A 24,539-nucleotide genomic window follows, 5' to 3' on the forward strand; every position below is an offset into this window, starting at 1 on the left:
TTGGGATAATCAACGACCCAATACCTGTTCAAAGAACGACACAGCACAGGGCCTGACGTTTTACTGTTAGAAGTCAGCAAACAGAAACCGCAAATTTAGTGTCAGCATCAGTAGTAATATTAGTGGAGGTTAAAAGAAATGACAAACTGTTCCCATGACTGTCTTCTCTCCAATCATCACAGAACAGCACTGTAACAGAGAGAAAGAAGGGACATGACACGAAGTTCAAGGGGACATGTAACAGTTATCCTCTATATTCGTCTTTCCTTCACTACTTCCTACCTTTCCTACAACCCTTTTTGTCCTCCTCTACAAGCTCCCTTCCTTTTCTCCTCTTTCTCCTTTATTACCTCCACCTCTCCTCTGTCATTTTCTTGTTTCCTTCATTATCTCATAATTTTATCCCTTATTTTCTTCACTGATTTCATCCTTCTCCCTCTTCTGCTAAATCCCTCTATATTCTTCATCTACCTCTTGAAGTCTGTGCCAGTATTACCTTGTGTTGGCATGTATAGGAAATACATTTTTAATCAAAACATCTATTGTAAATTATCATTGCTGTTTAATACCAGCAACTTCAAATGAAGACGTGGGCTGTGCATGAAACTTCAGCTGGCTTTGATGAGTCATATCATGGACTCTTTCAGTTAACGATAAAGCTGCTTCATCAATAACAGATGTCCAGTTTTGATGATGGAGTGACATAATTGTCCCAGTAGGCTTCATATTGACCCTCACGCTCTCTCCCCTTTCAATCGTGTCTCCTCAAAGTTGCAAACTGGGAGGTAGAGGAGGAGGGGCTGGAGGAGGAGGAGTGACACAGCTTTGGGACTCAGCCCATGTCTTCAGCCATAACAACGAGAGTCTCTATTGCAGAGAGAAAGCAGGAAGCCCACACCTCCACAAAGCTCTCCTGCTGAATTGAGAGACACTTTGAGAGATAAGCCACTGATGACTCATCTTAGATTCAGCAGAGATGGGTTTTTCACTTCTTTCTCTGAATTCTGCCAAGCACATAAAATCTCACCATGACACGCACAAAAAGAAGACTGTGATGCAGGTATTCTTTGTTCAGTGATTTCCATTTTGTTTAGAGGACAAGGTCATCAGGATTTGTTGTTCATTCATGAAAAAGCTTTAGTCTACAAATTTGATTCATGGCTATCTACTAGTTACAAGTTCCATATGAGGGATAGTAGTACTTCTACATTGTTCTATTTTCTACTATGAGCATGTGTCTCCAGGTGCTGGGAGTGATAAAGCATGTTTGAAAAAGGTTGTGTAAAAAAAATCTGGGGGGGTGGAGATAGAAAGAAGGGAGCTAACCAGACTTACTGCTACTGGTGAGAGTCCAGATTGAGATATTGGTCTGTCTGGTCTCCGTCAGCCTTTATCTTAATGTTGAATGAAGCTGCCAGTATAAGAGCGGTGCATCAGGGTGGATGCTTTGTTGCTCATTCATGAACAATAAACATGAAAGAGCTTTAGTGAAGGAACCATAACGATACATCCCATGATGCTGCTTCCTGTGATGAACATGTCCCGTGAGATCAGCATCTGCCGTCTGCTCCTCCTGCTACTCTACTTTAGTTCTCGTCACTCTTCTTAATCTCTTCTGTTGTTATGTTATTTATCTTCAGCTAATCACTGTGTGCTGAATTCATATCATTTTAGACTTGCTACATTGGGTAGCCTGCTGCTGCCTGGATAGCTTAGCTTTTAGCCTAGCCAACCAGCTTATGTCTTCTGTGGGAAAGGGTACAATCAGTACAATCACTACTCTTTAGTAGTGATGTGAATATATTAATTTACATTATTCTAGTGAGATCTGCATAAAGATTTACCCCAAGATGTACTAGTTTAACAAGTATAGAAGTTGTACACTTTTGCCGTAGTTAATCGGGGCAGCACTGAGGAAGTGAGCGGAAGTTCAATCAGTCACAATCAGGGGATCTGTAATAAAAAAAAAAAAGAAGAAGAAAAACTTGTCACACAATCAGAGAAGATCAGACAACTCTACAGGTCAGACACCAGGCTGAAGTTTTACAATCAGCAGCTGTACAGTCTGAACAGTCTGCATCAGGCCAGAGATTTTTCACAACCTGGCAAACCAAAAGTTATTCTCATTAATGGCTTATTAATCAGTCTTTATCAGTGTTAGACATTAGATACAACAACCGTCATAAATGGTAATTTTTTTGAAAGCGGCATCCTGATTTAAGATTTAAATGGTATTTAGGCTTAGGCTTGTCAAGAGCACCCCAAACTAACAGACAGCCCTAACCCTGATCATATATATAATATCAGCTATTTTCTATAAACAACAGTTAACGGTGCACACTCTGATGTCACAAGACAAACGTTTTCCCTGTCTACACATCACAACACTGAAAACACAGTTTTCAAAAGCTACATCAGTGACCTAAAAAGCAGCATACGAGTGGACAAAAGGCCAAAATGCATAGAAAAAGCTGCATTTTAAAAAATGCCCGTGTACATGTGGACTAGGCCTTAAATGATTAAAGACCACAGAGTCCATTCCAGGTGTCCGTGTCTAAATTAGTCTCCTGTCAGTGTCAGGGTGCTTTTCCCCTGGGGAGATGGCTGTATTCACAGCGTGCTACTGCTCTGGCTCATCTGGCTGTGATTATTGATTCAGTTGATATGCGTTGAGGGTTTTGTGGAGGAGCAGCAGTCAACCATGTCCATGGTGACAGCTGCCACTGAGCTTCTATTGTCAGTGACACTCAACACGTAGACTTAGACTTGAATCAACATGAGGAAAAACAGCACAGGGAATAAACAAAAGGGATGAGGGAGAGACCGTCAGTTCCTAACATTTTAACCTCCACCAGCCTTATTAACCTTTTAACTACAACTCTTGTTCTTAAGTGGCAGATGTAGATGGATCAGGTGAGGTTTAGTTGGAGTAAGTCCATTGCCTGAAGACTGTGAGAGCTGAAGGAAAGTGAGAGTTGACAGTTGCAGTTGAAAGCTCTGGAAAAGCGAAAAGCTGGACTTTGATTTAGGTTCGTTTGTGAGATCATTTAATTGCTTTACTAATGCACACATTATGCACATTTACAGGTTCATAATTTTGTTCTCAGGGTGTGCTAGGATGTGTTTAGATGCTTTAATGTTCTGTACATTTCTGCAGCACCACCTTTTCACCCTCTGTCCGAAACGCTCCGCTTAAACTCCTGTCTCTTTAAGGCCTCCCTTCTCCTTGAACCCATATACTGCAGAACATCCACAACATCCTTCCTTTGCAGTCTCCATTCTTCTTGTAATGCATCACAGCAAGGTAAAGAAAATTGTAAAGATTTAAACATAAAAAAGCATAAACATAATTATACATGTTTCAGTATGTTTGAAGCCTAAAAAAATAGAATACTAAAGATAAAAAAATAATAAGTCTAATGCACTTGAACAAGTTGAAGGTCGATTGTGGTGTAACTGTCCATATGCATCACAGTGTAGGTACCATACTGAGCTGAGTATTCTACAGGAGAAATAACAGATGGTGGCAAAGGCAATTCAACACAAATTGGATGTGTAAGTTGGACGCGTTCCAAAATAGACCTGTAACAAAGTTACAGTTTTTTGGGGGTTTTTTTGGCTTTCCTAGTGAAGCTATATGCATGTTCTCATCAACTGCAACCTTCCCCCCGATGTAGTCTTTGAAGAACCTTCAGCTTATCTGTATTCCACTTGAATGAATATGCGAAAAATAGGTTTGAATAACCCATTTTAACAGACAAATAGAACAGGTGTGGCAATGGTAACAGGAATGGTAATAGTGATTCCTTTTCCAGTGGTACCAGGGGTACTTTCAACAAACATCTGGCTCCGCCACTGTCTGTAGTTCTTCACAATTACTTGCGTTCGGAAAAACATATTTCAAGTACAATGTTTTTAGCAAGCATCAGCGTAATGTAAGATCATAGCACTGATTACATTTCTAGTTGAAATTAGCATTTTGGTTTGATTAGACGACCTCTCTGTTGTTTCTAACACTTGACTGACACATGACACACAAGATGGATTTACACACATTTCAACAGTTTTCACTGAAAATACTGTTTTAGTACAGTTTTACTCAGTAGAGATGAGGCAGTTCATTTAAGTTTTGAACTTGTGCTAAGTGTTTCTAGCTGAGTCCACACACACACAGACACACAATGTTTAGATCGCATTTCAATAGATTTTAACAATGTAAACCAAAATACAGGATGGTAATTTTTAGGATACGTTGATTTAAAAAATCATATTTTTTTAAGCTGCCATTAATGCAGCTCAGTGTGTGTTACTTTTAAGATACCTTTGTCATGGAGGGTGGACTTTGACTGTCTCTGATGTACTATTTTCCTGTTCTGTTGTTTCAGACTGATCTTTGACCCCTGAGAGAACGCTGCTATCCTGCGAGGGAAGGGAGGGAGCTGCCGGCCCATGTCCAGGGATGGACTTGGAGAGCTACCCAGGGTGGAGCACCACGGGGCCCAACATCACAAACTGCACTGGCCCACCTGCCAGCAGCCTGCCGGCGGTCCAGTTCACAGATAGGATGGCAGTGATAGTGGTTGTACTTGGCCTCCTCACCCTTCTCACTGCGTTCATCAATGGCGCTGTCATCATCGCCATCTGCACCACCAAGAAGCTCCATGTGCCTGCCAACTACCTCATCTGCTCTCTGGCCATCACAGACTTCCTAGTGGCGCTCCTCGTGATGCCTATCAGCATCTTTTACATCACCATGGAGACGTGGTACCTGGGTCACGTGGTGTGCGAGGTGTGGTTGAGTGTAGACATGACCTGCTGCACCTGCTCCATCCTGCACCTGTGCGTTATAGCCCTGGACAGGTACTGGGCCATTACCAAAGCTATTGAGTACACTCGCAAGAGGTCACCCCGCCGCGCCGCCGTCATGGTGGGAACAGTCTGGGTCATCTCAGTTTTCATATCTATGCCGCCCTTATTCTGGAGGCAGAGGCCCAGTACCAACAACCTCCAGCGGTGCATCATAGAGCATGACCACTTGGGATACACCATATACTCTACTTTAGGGGCATTTTACATCCCAATGATCATCATTCTTATCTTATACTACAAGATTTACAATGCTGCCAAGACACTTTACCAGAAGCGTGGATCTTCTCGGCACCTGAGTAGTCGCAGCATGGGCAGTCAGAACTCTGTGGACCATTGCCGTGTCTCCCATACATTTTGTGTGTCAGACTTGTCAAACTCTGATCCCTCCCTGGCTACTGACAAACTCAACGCCACTATCCGCATCCCATCCTTCGAAACGGACATAGATGGGCAGGATGAGAAGAACCAGATTTGTACCTCACGTGAGCGGAAAGCAGCACGAATCCTTGGCCTTATCCTGGGGGCCTTCATAATTTGCTGGCTGCCTTTCTTTTTGAAGGAGCTTCTGGTGGGTCTGCAAGTTTTACAGCCTTCTCAGCTTATCTCAGACTTCCTGACTTGGCTTGGTTATATCAATTCTCTCATCAATCCCCTGCTATACACCAGCTTTAATGATGATTTCAAGCTGGCTTTTAAAAAGCTACTCAAAAGAAAAGACCATGCATAGGTCTGAGAGAATGTATACACTTAATCTTATTTGCTGTCTGTCCACTGTGCTCTTTCTGCTTCAAATGATGAATTAGAAAAGCTGATGCTTTTTTTTTTAATCCTCATTTTAATGCTGCACTAGTCAATGTTGTTGGTGTGACTACTGATGTATTAGGGTAGTGGTTAAGATCGCTTCTTGCTGTCTGAGTGATTAGGGTTCAGTTCTACTTGCGTTGAATTAAATTTGACACTCTGGTAAAATGTATGGTTTTTCTTGAAGATGTGAAGTCATCTATCTCTACATTTCAGCCCTTCACCTGTCCCACCCCGAAAAGGCCCTTTCCCCTGATCCCAAAGGTGCAACACCCACATCAGCATTATAATGCAGCATTATTAAGCAAAATCTCTCAGGCAAAATTTACTGACGTGTTGTGGCCAAAAGTGGACCTCCACTAATCCTTTCATCCTCGCACCTTGAATGGTTTGAGCCACAGAATTGCTTTTACACAAATATGATGGTTGTAGGCTTACAGCAATGATAATAACACTAAACTCAGCAGAAACAACAGGGTTCTTCCACCAATTAACATTTGTTAATTAGCACTAAACACAATGTACCACTGAGGCTGATGGAAATGTTAGTGGTAGTTAGTTTTGCAGTTATTTGTTAGTGGTTTGAATAACCAAATTTTGACCCGATTGTGGCTCTAGAGAGACATCCAGGGGGCCATGTGCATGTCTATGAAGTTTAATGTCAATCCATCCAATAACTGAGGAGACATTTCATTGGAATTAAAGGGTGACCCCCTTAGAACATCATACGCAGTACAGTGGGAAGCTAGAATGTTGTCCATTCATCCCCAGCTCATCCACCTGTTAAAGTGTCTCTGTGACACTGAACCACAAATTGCTCCTGATGCTCAGACCAGCACCTTTCATGGTAGCTTTCTGCCTTCTGTGTGTGTGTGTGTGCTTGAATGGGTGACTCAGAGGTGTGTAAGCGCTTTGGATAAAAGTGCTTGTCAGCCACATGTCACCGCGCCCAGTTTTACTGTATACTTACATTTTCAGGTGAGATGAAACATCCCTGACCTTTTCTTCTTTTTCCACAATTGTATCACCTTTAAACAGCTCATGTTAACAGAACAAAGCTCAGATGACAGCTAGCTCCAGGTGTAAATGCTGGTCTGAAGACAGACAGCAGAAGGTTTGCCTGTCTATAAGTTTAAAATTATATACAGTATATCATGCATCAAAGCATTAAATATCTCCAGCGCTCTCTTGATGTGAGCACTGGTGTCCAACACAGCTGACAAAGTTTCAACTGCAGATTATCTTCCCCAGTTAATATTAAATATATACATAGAAAATTAATTATAAAAGGGCACACCATCATTATTATCATCATGTGGACAGAAACATGACTCATCACTGCTAATGTTGCTCTGTGTCTGCTGGATCTGTAATATTGTTTAACCAACACATTGGCAACATCAACTTTAAAAGGCTTCTTCTGCTGCCCCCAAGTGGCTAAAAAAAGGAATGGCACTTTCAGGAGAGCATGAACACACCACAAAACAGTAAACTCACAACACAGCAGAAATGAGAGGATGTTTTAGACCTGAGTGTAAAAAGAGGAAACAACGTACACATAGTCACAGGCTAATAATTACACTGTTTGTGTACAATATTTAAACACAAAATTTAACTATATTTTTCATAATAGAGAAGCTTTGTGCACCTTAACAATAACTGTTTTCTAAGTCATTAATATGACATATCACAAACGAGGATTTTTTTTTTCCTTTTTGTGTAACAGTCCTGCACGTAACTCACTGAAGCAGATGAAAAGTTTGAAAAGCCAAGGTCTTTAGGCAAGTGGTCGTACACAAGTAGTCAGTCTGATACAGGCATCCAAAAATCTAAAAAACAAGTCAAAGTCACAAACCACGGAATCACATACAAGAGGATGCTGGAAGATGCTCATATGAAGTAGAACAAAGACAATCTTGCAAGGGAGCAGGAGAAGCAGGTAAGTGTAAATACAGGGGTTAACTGACTGGAGCACCAGAGGCAGGTAAGTGACTGGTTACAGGTGATCAAAGCTGGGGACTGATAGAAGTATTTTGAAATAAAACAAGAAACAATACATGAAACGTTTAACGGGACATTGCATTTTGGATGGATAGCTTCTTGGCAATATTAATTACAACACCAATTGCATAAACTCTAAAACAAAATGAATTAGTATTGGTATTGGTGTTACTGATGGCTACATCTTCACAGGTCATTGTGTGTAGCAGCAATGTATGTATGCAGCACTATCCTAGTTCCTCAGTATTTCTGCACCATTGTTGTATTCCCAAGAGTGTGGAGACGTTTTTGAAATCAATTAGACTTGTATGTTGTGGAATTAGCCCTGGGGGGGGGGGGGGGGGGGTGGACTCGTGGCCTCACTACAAATGTTTAAAACGGGAAAACTGTGGTGCCTAATCAACAGTCTGTTCATGAAAAGGGAAAAGTTAAATTCGTTTTTTTTTTCTTTTTTACAGAATAGTCACAATGTAAAATATAATTAACACCACTGTTACACTGGGGGATAAAATAGCTCTCGGCTGCACTAAAAACTAAAACGCAATTTATCAGGAAGGATCTGAACCAGTTAATATGGAAATCAATGACCTGCAGAAAACCTCATTCTGATTTTTTCTCCAATCTACTCAAAATTCGACAGGTTTTTATTTGTGCTACAATACTGCCATCTACTGGGAGCTTTTGCGAACACACCACATTCAGTGAAGAAGTTGAGAATGATATTGTGTGCAAGCTACATATTGTTCTCAATAAGTAACCAATAGCCCACAAAAAAAAAGCATTTGTCAGTAATGTCACCGTAAATCAGTGTTATTTCTTAAGCATAATTCAATCTATGTTGTTTCTTAATCTCAGTTCGTACATGATAGGCTGAGTGGGGAATTATTTTCTCCCTTGCAGTGATTGTTGGCTTGTGTAGGGTTCCCCTCAGAAACCTATCAATGTGTACGCCGAAATAGATGCATTATTCTAATGCGACTTGCATACTCCGCAGCATGACAGCGTTTGCATCACCACGTACGCTGCTTACGCTGTTACGTAGCGACGCAGTAGTGGTACGCGCTGGAGCTGGGTGTGAAGATGGCGGACGAGGAGGCCGAGCAGGACCGTAGTCCTGAGAACGGTATCAGTGAAACGATTTGGGAACTCAGACAACGGTTGCAAGAACTGCACGAAGTCGTGGTTAGGGAAAGCGAAGACTCGCCGGTCCAGTCCTCTTCCACGTATTGTCAGGAGTTTTGTAGGGTGAGTTTCCCCCTCACATAGCCACCAAGCTAGCTATTTACCACTAACAATAACTGTACGTCCTGGGTCCTGGAGAATCCTGTGAAAGGTTTGAGCTCAGGGCCGTATGTATGCTTGAAGTGCTGGCTGTTTGTTGTTAAGAGTTTTGCCTAGTAACAGAATGAGCACACGAGTAATGGGCACTAACTTTAATCGGTGAAGTAGAACCTATATATTGAACTCAATCTGACCGCTGACATGGCTAGCTCAGCTAGCTCACGCTAGCTGACAGCTGTGTTTGCAGGAGGTAGTCGACTGTAATGTTACATGCGTTAAAGTCTTTCGAGCGTCTATGTAGAGATCCGCAGTTGACTGACTCCAAGAGAATCGTAGCAGCCTGTTTATCAGTTTCCCTCAAGTTGGTGACATTTTCCAACTACATGTTAGCATACCAGCAACTAGCCTAACGTTAGCGGTTAGTCCTGTATGTTTGGCTACGTGCGCGTGCTCGTGAGACAATTTTTGCGGATTGTCTCCAATGGTAGCCAGGTTTTGCTAATCCAAGCCTTCGGGATAGCAAAACCAATCGGTCTTGCTGTGTAAGGATTTTTGTTGTAGCCTGTGCCCCAGATTTAACTGTCTGTAATAACGTATTCTTTGAAAGTTGGCTGCTTCGGCTGAAATGCAGCGAATATGATAAATAAGAACAGGAGAACGGTGAGGGTTAGTGAGTTTTCCCGCGATGGATTTCGTGTGTGTACGTGCCGAATGGAACGCACGCCTTTGCTGAAAAGACATGCTGTTTCCCACATCAGCTGCAAACATAAACCTGAACAACATTTACTTAGACTTTCTTGAGTTCTGTACGTTGCCCAGTAGCAAGCGAGCAAGAGCTGTGTGAAGTGTGTTATGCCTCTATATGAGAGTACGGGGAGGGCGGATCTGCGCCAAGCATCTCGACTCACATTGTAGTGGTCCTCTCGATTAGCGGATTTGGAGAAAGTGTTGTCTGTCTCCAGAACCATTCAGCAACCATAATTGCTGAGAGGTGGTCGATATTAGTCTGATGCACAGTGACTTTATCTTCATCAGCATGATAACTGTAATGACTTCCATTTGAAAGTAACATTAAAATGTACTGAAAATTCAGTAAGATTTCTTGATCAGGACTCAACATTAACTTTAACAGTATTAACTACAGTTATTCTGTTTGCAAATACAGAATGCAATGTTCAGGTAGACAAACAGTTGAAAGCCAACTGAACACATATCTATTATTCAGTTTAGGAACTTCATTTGTCTCTACACAGTGTGTAATGTGTTCACCTCAACAAATAAAGCACATATATAAACTTAATTTTTAACACATATAACCAGTGAATGAATTTTAAAACTCTTTTTATTTGCATTCAAGCCATTACTCCTTGACCCCATTAATGCACCAGGAAACATTCAAAGCACTTTGTACAGTCTATTTCAATATGGGCTCTAGAGATTAATAATAATAATTGATTGATATTACTGTGATGGTAGTTTACAGGTACATGTGATGAATTTGTAGTACAGGCAGTATATATAGCCACAGCCATGAGTAATGGTTCAAGATCAAGAGTCTTTATTGTCATTATGAGAACATAACAAAATTTTTGCAGAGGTTGACAGCTTAAAGGCACATATATAAATAACACAAACATTTTCAAAAAACATAAAGTGAACAAAGTGCAGCTTAGTGCCAGTCCCAATCTAAGAAATGCTGTGAGTGTGTGATTGTCTTACTGCTGGGAACTGGTGATCCGTTTGATTGTCAGCAGGGTGTGTGTGTTAGGTGAGTGTATGTCGCTGGAGGGGGGAGGGTGCATGTGTGAGGGTTCTGTAGGGGGATGGGATGTGAGTGTTTTCGTGGTTTCATGTAAGAGTGATTCTGCATCCATTGATGGATAATTGTGGGAATATAGACTGGAGCTAGTGCATTTGGGCCCATTTCCACAATGATTGGGATTTATAAAACAAGAGGCTTTCATATGTGTTGCTTTGTAAATCTCACAAAATTAATGTGTATTAGAGTTGGGCGGTATCCAAATTTTCATACCGTCAAAGCTCCTCCACATTTTACCCCGGTATGCGCTATTACCGTGACCTGGGTTTCCGTTAAAATCTGTCTGTGTTTTATAACCCCGCCAGTCAAAATGTCAGGTGAAAATATTCCCTACAAGTACAATTTGAATTACAAGTGAGGACAAGTTGGCTGCAGCTACAGCCACGCTCATAGATGCCACAAATGCGCAACAAGACGGCATCGCTTCTCTGTGATTATGGAGGCTTGAACTTCTCAACAGCATGCAAATTTCTCATTGGAGGTTTCAGCGAAATTTAGCCCCGGAGTGGGCTAAACTGGCCAAGATACTGTCCAGAACCCCATCCAAACAGCGCCTATGTCCTCACGTTCATAAACTTTATCAAACGTCTCCAAAAGTAAAACATATTATACTACCGAAGTAAAACTGAAAATCAGAATCAGAAACACTTTATTGCCAGGTATGTTACACATACAAGGAATTTGACGTGGTATTGTTGGTACAAAACAGACGAATTGGACTGACAAGTCCTATAACACACTCAGTTGAACAAGAAAAAAAATTTCATACTAAAATAAGAGAAAGAATAAAGAAGTACTAAGAGGAAGAAACAGTCTGTACAAATAATAATAGTAATAATGTGCAATGTTGCAAAATAGATGTAGTGCAAAGAGATAATAATACCATAGGAACCTTAATATAACACATGCAGAGCTGAAATTATGTTAATGTAACAATCAACCACAAAAGGCATTAAATAAATTATGTTTAATATTTAATCCTTATCTCCTATATAAGTGCATTGCATTTTATTTTTACTGACGGTTTTGCAACCGATACCGTTGCAACCCCACAGTGTACCTTATTACCGTCCAACCCTAATGTGTATGCATATTTCTGTCCTTGTGTGTACACATAGTTGTGAATCGGCACAAACTTTTGCCTACATTTTCTCAGTCAGTCGTCTTGTCTGTATGTTTACGTTTCTCCCATCCTAAACAACAGCTAATCTAATCTAATCTAAAACAGTGGCTCTCTATCATTATAATGTGTGTAGAATCATGCAATTGAGAGACACTGTTCTGACATACTGTTAGCATTCCTTTAAATATTCTGAAATCTACATCATAACCCGTGTTTTTCAAGTTCATTTATGTAAAAAGAAATCCATCTAACGCAACATGTTACTAACAAATGTTAGATTGTACAGTGCATGCAATAATGGAAATGGAATTATACACGCCTTTTTAACAACAGCAACATGATGTCAGCATTATATATTGACTAAAAGCCACCCTGCTCTCTAAAAACCAGTTTATGTTGGGTAACATGAGTTTAGCTCTCTCCCCCCTCCAGTTAGCTGTGTTTGTAGCTTAGCTAACCTCTGAGGGTATTTTTGGGTCATTGTGACTGGTTCAGTAAGAGTAGGTCACAATTCTCTAAGTTGGTGCTTAGCTAACAGCTAATAGTTATCATTATAGCATATAGTATTATATAGTATTAAGTATATAGTGTTATAGGGAATTGCACAGCTTGTAATGCTAGCTTTCTAAAGTAATTTGCTTGTCTGCCAGGTTGCGTTAGCCCTGGCAGACGCTTCAGAACATTACCCCTTCCTCATAACACACCCAGTCAAATCCATCTCTCCAGTTGTTCTTAAAACATTTCGTTCTGTTTACGACTTGTACAGTGCAGGTGTAACGTTTCTTCTTCTTGTTGCACTTGGCAGGGCTTGAAGGAACATTTTACTCTGTGCAGTACTTGGATCAGCTCCTAAAGAGTCAGTGAAGGCAATCAGAGTTGGATATATTGTGAAGAAAATGCGTTCCTTTCATACTGGTATTCTGAATCCAACAGTTTAACTAAGTAGCAGAGTATTGAGCGATACGTAAAGTGAAGATACACAGTATTTTTTTGTGTGATTTTTTTTTTTTTAACTTGTCCATTTTTCTCTCCAGCTTTCCCTACAAATAAAGCCTTAATGCTTAGCCTTGTTACTGTGATTGTCTTCCCCCTGTTTGGTGAGAGGAACATCATTACCATAGTTTTTGACTGGCCATGGTCAAGCGCTACATCCCCAAATGTCCATGAGTGATAAAGTTAAACCATGGTCGGACAGCCTCACTGCTCTTTCAAAATGAATTGGAGCAAACAGTTTCTTATACATCATCTGGGGAGTATTCGCAGGCAGTGTTGGCAGCCTTTGTCAATAGATTTACTGACTTTTCGGACCACTTAATCTGCTATTTTTCACAAAGCCCCTTGTGACTTTTTGGACAAACCTTAACCACAAACCTTGACGTGTGCCTCCAGTATTGCACCACAAGCTCGTGGTTTGGTTTTCCCTCTGCATGCCCACCTGTGCCTGTTCTCATTCATTTGTTTGCATGGCATCACTTCATGAATGAGCATCCAAGTTTGTCTCCGACTGATCATTTTACAAGTAAATATATCTGAAATCACAGCACAGCCCTTGTCTTTAATTTATGTGTGCTTGTCAGATGACGCTGTTATAAAATCAAGATTTTAGCAGAACAACAGCCATGATATGGCACGGAGTGTTTGCTGGTTAACACGTAGTCTTGATGGGCCACATTTCCGTCACTATTTCATATGTTTAACATTGGCAAACAGAAAAACATGTAAATGAGAACCGCTTTATTGGGAATTTGGCTGTGTTAAAATGCTATTTATGTGAGCACAGAAAGTTGGAGAGAAGCAGAAAGATAAGGGATGGTCCGACCATACACCAGGTTTTAATACATTAATTAAAAAAATCTACCCTGTAGTTTTCATATGTGCCTTTACTTTTTTCATTTAGAGGCACCAGAGCCCCCCAAAAATAAGTTAGCCCAGCATTCTGCACTGGTAAAAGTTGACAGTACAAACAGGGTCTCTTTAAATTGCTGTTTAGTAGGTCAGTGACTGTTCTTCCCTCTCTGTAGACACTGCTTGAGTATGCAGGGCGTTGGAAGACAGAGGAAGAGCCTCTGCCTCTGGTGGAAGTGTACATAGTTGCCCTGCTGAGTTACGCCCAGGCCTCTCCATACCTCTGCCTACAGTGTGAAAATGTTCCTCTTGTGGTTGAGAGGTTGTCACTGTAAGTATCATTAAAAATGTGATTAACTGCAGTTGTAGGGTTTATAACTACCCATAATGAGTGACTATTGTATTGAATGCAACCCTGTAACAAAAGCTAAATTACAGCTTTCCTGTTAAGTCTATTAAAGATTATTTAAAGTAGGGGCAAAAATCAGTGTCTTGTTTTTGTTGATTTCCTGTTTGTTCTGCAGGAGTTTCGTGGAGCTTCTGCTCTCGTTGAAGGTGGACGTTCCAGATGGCTTGTGGAAAGAGTTCAAGTCATCTGTGCAGGTAAAGATTGTCTTTTTAAGAAAGACGTGGATTTGAAAGGCCAGAACAAAAACTTAAATCTTGCACTCAATGACAAAGCACCATCAGTTCACAACTTCCTTTGTTTATACAGCATCAGAGGTACACTGTGTGAACTCTGCACACAGTGTTTACACAGTGTTACAGCGTTTTTACACAAATTTAGAGTTGAAATATTTGAAATATTTCATCTTTCAAAAATGTTTTATCTTTCAAAGTGTCCACAACCGGTGCTAAACAGTTCCAATTCAAGTGAGGAAACAGGACTTCAGACTGTCATATATGAATGGTTCATGGCCTTTAATTTAACAATTTAATTAAGTTTCCATACACTTGCTTTGAAATTGAAAGTCAAAATCTACCAAAACCCTGACTGAATATCCTCAAACATCAGACTGTCACATAAGTTGTGACTTAAAGTAACAGAGTTTTCCCTGTTGTGCATAGTTTGCTCACAATAAGCTGCAGGAGAATGGACTCACTCAGCTGTCCCTGCTCGCTGCTCTGGGTCAATATGACGGTGTTTGGACCAACAGGATCTTGCAAGGCCTTCTGTCCAACGAAAAACTACAGGCGGAACAAGGTAAGTCCCTGCGCTGCTTTTCAGAATACAGTTGCATATGTAAAAATCATTAAAGAGCAATTTATGAAATCAGAATAAATTATCTCTAACAATATTGTCACTGGTCTTCAGTTGAGGAGTTCCTGGTGCAAGAGGGACAGGTCCTGTTGGAGATGAGAGTGAAACAGCTAATGAAGGAGAAGCAGCTGGGGAAGGCTGCACTGCTGGCAAAGACGTGCTCGGAGTCTCCTGCTTTCCAAGGGAAGGGACCTTTCAAGCAGATGTACCTTGTCTGCCTTTGTGCTACCTCAGAACAGGATCAGCTCATGGATGAGGTAAGCATAGCTCCGTGTGTGTGTGTGTGTGTGTGTGTGTGTCTCTTACTACTTGAAAATGATTGGCTGATGAATTTCAGCTTTTGGGTGTTCCCTTAAAGCAATATGTATTGTTTCTAGTGAAACGTACTTACTGTATACATTGCATCAATCTGTACAGCTTTCAAAGGAGGACTGCCGTGACGCATTAGAGATGATCTGCAATCTGGAGTCAGACGGAGACGAGACAGCAGCTTTTAGCCTATGCTCAGCCTTCCTGAGCCGACAGCTTCTCCAAGGAGATACATACTGTGCTTGGTAAGAAAACACAAGCCACCCTGGTTCATGCTTTAGGGTTTCCTTGTTTTATGGAGGGGGAAGAAGATGTAGCCCCGACAGGGCAAAAACTATACCTGTCTCAGTATGAAGTTAAGATGAAATTAATGGCTGTAAGTTTGTCCCACAAACAAATATTTATGCACTTGTACTTGAATAAACAGATTTGTTGTAGTTGTTACAAATGACTAGCATGTTTTCTCGTAATTACTCTGTGAACAAACACCAGGAACATCATACCGAGGACTGTTTAAGTATAGTTCACAATTGATCTGCATATGTTCATGAGTTGACACAGCACATGATACATCAACTGCACAAAATCAACAGAGGTGTTGTTAGTAGGGAGGGGAATTGAGAACCCGTTTCAGCTCGTGTCTTTCTGACTGTTGCACACTGCAAAACCGTAACATCAAACTCTACTATTTTTTTTTTCCTAAGGAACACATCTGCTCCTTTATTGCACTGTTAAAAATTTATCAGTTCACATGGTTTTACAGTGATGTTACAGAGTAGCGGTTTGTCCCTCCCAAACTCCTCTTTCACAAGTGCTGACAGGGTCAAGCAGGGAGCACACAAACCGACAACCGCCAAGTTTAACTTAGGCCTGTCATCGGGTTACTGACAGAATTAAAATGAATTAGTGACAGATGATATGGCGTACCACCAGCGACGTTTGTCATTTAAACCACTGAAAGCAGCGCTCAGCACCAGCTAAAAGGAGAAGCAGCAGCTGAATGTCGCCTACACTGCTTTGCTAAGGATTATTAGCACCAGAGTTTAGTGAACCTAAGTATGTTTCCACCTGAGTGTCGCTCACTTCTGCACCCAATTAATATTTCACATTCACACATGCCAGTTTTCACTGCCTTATGCATCGGGATGCTGCACTGTAGAGTATAAACTGTATGAACAGTATAAATAAAGTTGTGACCGCGTCACTATTCCGATTTTATGCAGGCCTACTTTTCTCTCACATAGAAAATTGGTATTGGTATCAATAAAATCCATTCCTGTCCCTGCTTGTCAGTGCCCCCTCTGTGTCCTCAGCTGATACAGCTCTTCTGTTACCTGTTTGTATCATAGTGGGCTGTTAGTTATTAATAAATGAGGTCATCAACAGTATGAGCCTAAAAAGATAAATTGATACGTAATAAACAGACAAGAATTGGGCTGTGAATTCCCTTTCTTCCCTTTTCTTCAAACCAGGGAGCTCACTCTGTTTTGGAGCAAGCTGCTGAAGCGATTGGAGCCATCAGAGCAGGCCTTCCTTGACAAATGCCGCAAGATGTCCTTACTTTCCAAAACCGTGTACCACATCCTGTTCCTCATCAAGGTCATCCAATCAGAGGTCAGTAAACAGTCAGCCGTGATGGTATTATCAAAGTGTGGGCACCACCGAAAAACATAAGTTATCATCACCATTTACCTTTTAACTGTCATGTCTTGTTACACTCCACATAGAGTTCCAATACGTTTACTGTAGTCTGTGTTTAAAGCAGTCTTTTTTTAGTGTGAAATGCATAGACAACAGCAGCCATGGTCTGCTTTAAGTCACGTGACTTACAGTGGGGTGACCAAGCTTCAGCTCCTATGTAACTTACGTTATTGATCTGAGAAATTAACTCATCTACCAAATATAGTTAGTTTTATGTTACTGCTGGTAACTTTGCTTTGCTGTAAAGGGTTAATCCTGGTTTATTTTGGATTAGTGTAATTATGTTGCATCTGTGTGGCAGTTTTAATCGATTTGTCTTCCTCCTTTTTCATAGATTGACAGCGTTGGACTACCTGTGTGCATTGAAATGTGCATAAGGGCTCTGCAGATGGAATCAAATGATGGAAACACCAAGGCCACTGTGTGTAAGACTATTTCCTGTTTGCTTCCTACTGACCTAGAGGTCAAGCGAGCCTGTCAGCTGACTGAGTTCCTCCTGGAGCCTACAGTGGATTCATACTACGCAGTGGAGACTCTTTACAATGAACCAGATCAAAAGCTAGAGGAGGAGAATATGCCTGTTCCCAACTCGCTGCGCTGCGAACTCCTGCTGGTTTTTAAAACCCAGTGGCCTTTTGACCCAGAGTTCTGGGACTGGAAAACACTCAAGCGTCATTGTCTGGCACTGATGGGTGAAGAAGCTTCGATAGTGTCATCCATTGACTTACTGAATGATACTGAGAGCCCCGAAGAAGAGGAGGACGTCCTCAGTCAGGAGGGGTTTAAGAATATCCCAGACCATTTAGTCAGTGGAACGTATGAACTAAAAGACATCACAGACAAGAGACAGAAAAACAGAGAAATGAAGAAACTTAGAGAAAAAGGTTTCATATCTGCCAGGTTCAGAAACTGGCAGGCGTATATGCAGTACTGCGTGCTGTGTGACAAAGAGTTTCTCGGCCACAGGATTGTACGCCATGCACAGACTCATCTGAGCAGTGGAGTATACAGCTGCCCTATATGTGCGCAAACCTTTACCTCAAAAGATACGTTGATTCCTCATGTAACATCACATGTTAAGCAGTCGTGCAAGGAAAGGCTAACTGCAATGAAAACAAACAGGAAATTGGCTAATCCCAAAACAGCTGCCCCGGTTATCGCAGCGCTGAAGGCCAAGACAGAAAACAAACTAAATGAAAATGGTGATTCCCTAGGGCAGAATGGGGGGTTGATTACTAACGTTCAGGTCAGAGTGGAAAGGTATAACATAGAGAGTAGTGAGGAGAATGTGTGCCCTGTTGGAAAATGCAGGAGGAGTTTCAAATTTTTCAAAAACCTCATTGCACATGTTAAAGCTCATGGCGACGACGAGGAAGCAAAGAGTTTTCTTGAAATGCAAAGCAAAAAGGTCGTTTGCCAGTACTGCCGCCGCCACTTTGTCAGTGTCACCCATCTTAACGACCATTTACAGGTCCACTGTGGTGTGAAGCCTTACATCTGTATACAGCTGAACTGCAAGGCAAGTTTCGTGTCCAACACTGAGCTCCTTATACACAGGAAAACGCACACTGTTTTTAAAGCTAGATGCATGTTTCCCAATTGTGGAAAGATTTTCAATGAGGCCTTCAAACTCTATGACCACGAGGCACAACATTACAAAACTTTCACGTGTAAAGCGTTGGACTGTGGAAAGGTATTCCATTCACAGCAGCAGCTGGATTTGCACCAGGAGGAGCACGCCACTCGAGAGGAAAGCCCATCTTCTGAACAGACGTCACAAAATACACAGCCTGGCCCTTCACTCATTGAACAAATGCTTTCAAGTCACAGTGCCCTTAAACGAGATGATTACCAAGAGACCTGGAACACTGAAAGTGCTGATCCAGATCATGGAAGGCTGCCGGTGTCCATTGAGAGTTTGCTGAAGTCTTCACCAGCACCCGTGGAAACCTTTGGACAGTATAAAGTCAAACATGAACCAGAAAATACACCTTTCTCAACCAGTCAGACGCCCGTTTTAAATCATTCTGTGATTCAGCCTGTGAATTCCCACTTGTCTGATCCTGATAGTCACAGAGATGGTTCAGCTGCTCATTCTTTCGAACATGTGAGACCACCTCAACAGAATCAACCAGTACATCCATTTGAACCAAATTTAGATAACGTGTCACTTAGCTGTAATACACACATCTTACAAGAGCAGCCACAAATGTTTCCCAGTAATGTGAATACTGGATCAATGAGTTACAACTCTGACTGCAACCTGTCATGTCCACCACAACAGCGGCCAATGTGTAGCGGCAACCTTTTAACAGTATCAGCACCCCAGAAATCCACAGAGCCAGCAATGTCACAACCACTTCCTCCAACGGTAACCCCTCAGCCACTTGTGGGGAACAGACCAGAGAACTGTGTGCCGTCCTCTACTACCACAGGTGCCACCGCAGGACAGAGAGAGCGATTTCACTGTGCATTTGAAATGTGTACAAGACACTACAGCTCCTACAGAAGTGTCACCAAGCACATGAAGGCGGTTCACCCAGATTTCTACGAGCAGTGGAAAGTTGCTCGAACTAAAATCAAGATAACCTACACATCAGCACCAAGCACGCCGTCTGTCGGACATCTCAGTTCAGTCTCCTCACTTCAGAATCAGCACGGCAACAAACTGCCAGTTCATGGAGTTCAGAGGCAGAATGTTATCCAGTCACCTCCTTATACTAACATGGGTACAAGCTCGAACTTCAATACTCTGCATTCCCATTCTTCATCTGCCCACAACCACAATGCTTCGCTCCTGATGGAAAATGTTTTAAATCCCATTGTTCTCTCTCAGTTAGGAACGGATACCAATCCAATAACTACACAGTCTCAAGTTTCTGGTAGTCAAAATTGGCACTCAGCACCTGGAAGTGAACAAATGCAAAACTGTGGCCCTCCCCAAGTCTATCCATCTAACTTGCAGGCGATGCCTCACGTCAATTCTAGCAGCTCTGCTCTGCCGCTCAGTGTCCCATCTTGCTCTATGATTGGATCGACAGTCAACAGAGGAGCAGAGTCCATGCAGTCACCGCTTATGGAAAATGGGCCCCAGTCAGTTTTCACCTCATGCATGAATGGTGCAAAGGAAATGTCACAGCAAGCGGAAGACCTCCTTCCACCTTATACGTCACAGATGCAAAGCAGCTTAGTCCCAGGTGCTAAGACAGCAGACAAAACGTCACTGCAAAATCATGTACAGGCCAATTTTCCCTCTCCAGACAGCGCAGGCCAAAACAGCAGTGACAGCCAACCTCAGAATGGCCCGGGCATCTCTGACAACAACCCGGAAAATCAAAAGAGAGCCAGAAGAAACAAAAGAACCAAATGGCCTGCTATTCTTAGGGATGGCAAATTTGTTTGTTGCAGGTGTTTTAGACAGTTTAACAGTCCAAAATCCCTCGGAGGTCACTTGTCCAAACGTGCAATCTGCAAACCGTACGAAGAGTCGGAGCTGAACACAGACCTGCCAACATCATTTCTTGACCTCCTCAATTCAGAGCAGACAGTTAGCACCTCGCAGCCACAGCTCTCCTATAATCCTGCTGCTGTGTATCAGGAAAAGCCTCATCAGTCAGTAGCAGGTGCTTCGACAGCCACAAAAGATTACCCCACTGCCAATTATGCACAGGAGAATCTGTCAGCATATGGGAATGGTGAGTCAAATGATGACATCCTGAAACAAATCATGGCCGAATCCAACATGTCCGATCTTTTTGTGCCCACGCCTGCTCCCCAGCCATTGTTTCAAAACCCTTGTGTTCCCTATGGAGGCAGTGAGCGTTTGCTAGGGAACTCAGTCATACAACGTACAGATGTCCAGCTGAAAAGAGGGGAGGTGCAGGAGGACAACTCATATAGTACAACCCATTATCCTCAGCCAAGCATTGATACATTTGCTGAAAGTGAGTTCCCTGACCCATTTCTTTCTCATATCCTCACAGAAAACCCTTCCACTTCTGTTCTTGGCAGTGTTCCCACAAACCATGTGACTCCTGGGGAAATTCACAGCGAAGGGTATCACTCTGAGACGACCATTCAGACACCAGATACAAATTCAAACCCACTGACGCAAACAGTGCTACCTGACAGTCAATTTAGTCCAGCAACCGCAAGCACCAAGCAGGCTGAGACACAAAGGAAGACTACTGATCAGGACATTAAAAAGAGACTGCGGGAGCAGATTTTGGCTGGAGACTTTCAACGTAGAAACAGCTTGTGTTTTTCAGGCAATACTGACCCCAGTGCCAATTCAAAGAATCCCATGTCTTTTGGCCCAGTGTGTAGTCCTTCCAATAATTCTGGACTTCATCTGACGTCTCGTGATGCAAAGAGCGACTCAGGCAATCAAGGACAAATCATTAAAGAAAACTCTGTAAACCCAGGAACCTCTGGTGACATTGAACAACTGCTGAACACACACAGCTTTACTTGCTTCAGAGAGACCTCCACCCCACAGCAGGAGGTGCTCAGCCCCACAGGTAATGTGGCAAACGATGCAGATCTTGAACCCGCTCAGTTATCTGCCAGTCAGCAGCAGTGGATGACAGAAATTCAACGTGCATTTGAAAAGCTCGACCTGGTCAGAGAAATATCTGATCAGGTGTCAGCTTCTGTGAAACAAAACACAAATAGTGCAAATATCCCGACCGGGCCCACCAAGGTCTGTCCGCGGAGCTTGACTTCGCCGACCTTTGTCAAGCCGTTTTCCTGTGAGAACGAGAACTGCACATTTAGTTCTATGTCAAGTGAAGCTTTTTGGAAACACCTGTCCAAAACTCACAACTACACACTTGAGATGGTGAATGTGGTTAAAAAAAGATATGGCCTGTACGCTCCCTTCAAGTGTCAAATGTGTAGTAAAACTTTCACTCGTAACTCTAACCTTCGCACTCATTACCAGTCGGCTCACAAATTATCAGCTACAGAAATTGCAGATCTAGATATGAAGCGCAGGCTGGCCAAAGATGCTGCATCTGCTGCCATTCAGAAGTGGCCTGTTAGTACAAACCAGGTTCCACTGGCTCAGACTACAGTGGCAACTCATCCATCACTGGAGAACAGAGCACATCTATATTCAGTCCAAGATGCAGTAAAACGTGAATACCCATCACAGCCGTTCGTACCACACACTAACATGCATGTAACTAATCCGAAAATTCAAGATGACAATCGTTCCACAGTCATTCATCCCCATCAAACAGCCCCCGTGCACAACCAGGCAGCGATTCCACCGGCACAGGCCCAGACCTCCACAGGCCCTGTGTCACAGCAGTGTGCTATTAACAGGCAGCCAAGCATCGACATTAGCAAGAAGACAAAGGAGAAGAAGCCCAACTCTGGTGATGCTGTGAGTCCATACAGGCCATACCGCTGTGTTCATCAAGGCTGTGTGGCTGCCTTCACCATCCAGCATAATCTGATCCTCCACTACAGAGCTGTTCACCAATCCGCTCTGTCGGCGTTGGAGGTGAACAAGGAACAGGACCAAACTGAGGGACTGGATGAAGTAACGGAACACAATGAGGAGGAGCCAGAGGCAGAGATCCCACAGATCTCTGAATTCAGATGCCAAGTCAAAGACTGCTCCCGAGTTTTCCAAGAGGTTCCCAACCTTCTGCAGCACTACCTTCAGTTGCACGAATTCAGTCTTGAGAAGGTTGGCAACCTCTTGTCCGGCATCAAGCTCGGCAAGTTTGCTTGTGGCCACCAAGGATGCACAGCATCCTTCACTGCTCTCTGGAACTATGTTGGGCACGTCAAAGAACAGCATAAGGATGTAAAGCTGGCCAAACCCGTACAGTTAAATGGCTCCTTCAAGTGTGAAATTGAAGGCTGTGATCGTTCATATGCAACAAAGTCAAACCTGCTCAGACATGTCATGAAGAAGCACCAGGACCTGTACCAGTCTAAGCTAAAAAATCAACAGATCCAAGAAGATGGGATGAAACAGAACTCAAAGACTTTGCATTACCAACTTACCAAGACAAGTAATGGGAAGGAAAACATTGAGAGCAATAAAAAGATCATACAGAGGGGAAATGACACAAAGAGAGTGAACAAGTCGAAAAACAATCACTGGACAAAATATGGAAAACCCTCCTTGAAATCTAAAGTGGAGGCATCTGCAATGTGCACGAAGAAATTTCCTCTGCAGTACCCCTGTATGATCAAAGGCTGCGAGTCAGTCATGAAATCAGAGCGCAGCATATTGAAACATTACATGGGGCACGGGCTGTCGGAGAAGTATCTGGAGCAGCAAAGGAGTCACTTCATATTCTGCAAGAAGGTCCCCAGGCAGAAGTGCCGCTCCGTCAGGAGCGACGACTCCAAGTCAGACAACACTTCTGACCTGTCAGACAATGAGCTGACGGCAGACAGTGGCGTGGAGGGAGGAGGAGGAGGAGAATATGACTATTCAAAGCCTGTCCTGCGCAAAAGGACCACAGCGAGAATCCCCACCGCACTGTTCGACAGCAAAATATCACACGACGAAAGTTCCGACGGCTCAGTGGTACTCAAACGCAAACGAGGACGTCCGCGAAAACTGATCGAAAAAATAGTCAAACGCAAGAAAATCCCACGCACGACCAAGATGGACATAGTTTACGACAAGGACGACGAAGAATCGGACTCCTCTTGCCCAGCAATACTGCAGGGGGACGTGACCGAGTCGAGCGCTCCTCTGGCCTCCTTTAAACCTATGGGTTTTGAAATGTCTTTCTTAAAGTTCCTGGAACAGTCCAATAAATCTGAACACGGCCTCACGAGGAAGGTGGATGTGGCAGAAACGTGGAGAAAAACATCCAGTCTGAACACCAAAGACATCTGTGTCAGGTTCAGCAACCGTCAGAATCTGAAATCGCTGAGTAAGGTTAAAATCATCCTAGACGCCACCTTTTCGGGCGTCACCGACCTTATGTTGAAGCAGCTGCAGGCCATGCAGCCCACAGTGGTATTAGAAAAAAGTGACTAACAGTCTTTTGTTTGTTGTTGTTTTTTTTTTTTTAAAAGCAGAATCTCAGGACTTGAATGAGTAAAATCTGCTGCAGACTGGTGCCCTACATATGAAATGGGGTTTTTTTTACACATGCAGTAAAAGGAAAAAAAAAAAAAAAAGCAGTTGTTTGGAATTATACTGTAATATGATCTGTACGATTTGTCTTTTTTTTTTTTTTTTTTTATATAGAAAAGCGTATAGCATGTTTTTATTTATGGACTGTCAAATCATTAACAAAACATTTTGCTGATAATTAAAACCTGGCATAAGCTTCGGGTGTCTTAATTATCCCTGTGGGACTTACAGACAAATGGATTTTGAAATGGGTTCTGTTGTTGTGTGTAGTTTGTGATTCGAAGATGTTGATCCTTGTGCGTTGTGTATATAGTTTGAAATCACCCACTGCCACCAGCAGTCTTACTATTAAACAAACTTGTTTTTTTTAACCACTTCTCTGATCCTTTTCATCATTTTCCATTTTACACAGCAA

The 24,539-nt window shown here is 42.4% G+C and overlaps 2 protein-coding genes across 2 annotated transcripts; both read left to right on the plus strand.

Annotated features, from left to right (window-relative positions):
* The first annotated feature begins 4,459 nt into the window (after positions 1–4,459).
* LOC121200002 (5-hydroxytryptamine receptor 1E) lies at positions 4,460–5,596 on the plus strand. The gene has a single exon (XM_041065028.1). It carries the CDS (start codon positions 4,460–4,462, stop codon positions 5,594–5,596), a length of 1,137 nt encoding a protein of 378 aa, XP_040920962.1.
* Positions 5,597–8,746: 3,150 nt separating this feature from the next.
* znf292b (zinc finger protein 292b) lies at positions 8,747–24,493 on the plus strand. Its single transcript, XM_041064041.1, has 8 exons — positions 8,747–8,916; positions 13,916–14,070; positions 14,264–14,342; positions 14,808–14,943; positions 15,055–15,257; positions 15,418–15,554; positions 16,782–16,923; positions 17,345–24,493. Exons 1-8 carry the CDS (start codon positions 8,752–8,754, stop codon positions 24,023–24,025), a joined length of 7,698 nt encoding a protein of 2,565 aa, XP_040919975.1. The 5' UTR covers positions 8,747–8,751; the 3' UTR covers positions 24,026–24,493.
* Positions 24,494–24,539: the final 46 nt, after the last annotated feature.

This window comes from Toxotes jaculatrix, chromosome 19 (genome assembly GCF_017976425.1).
Source record: "Toxotes jaculatrix isolate fToxJac2 chromosome 19, fToxJac2.pri, whole genome shotgun sequence".
In the NCBI taxonomy this organism is placed as follows: domain Eukaryota; kingdom Metazoa; phylum Chordata; class Actinopteri; family Toxotidae; genus Toxotes; species Toxotes jaculatrix.

Coding starts and splice junctions, on each gene's coding strand:
- LOC121200002 (XM_041065028.1), top strand. CDS start 4,460: ATGGACTTGGAGAGCTACCCAGGGTGGAGCACCACGGGGCCCAACATC.
- znf292b (XM_041064041.1), top strand. CDS start 8,752: ATGGCGGACGAGGAGGCCGAGCAGGACCGTAGTCCTGAGAACGGTATC. Junction 8,917..13,915: donor ATTGTCAGGAGTTTTGTAGG/GTGAGTTTCCCC, acceptor CCCTCTCTGTAG/ACACTGCTTGAGTATGCAGG. Junction 16,924..17,344: donor TCAAGGTCATCCAATCAGAG/GTCAGTAAACAG, acceptor CCTTTTTCATAG/ATTGACAGCGTTGGACTACC.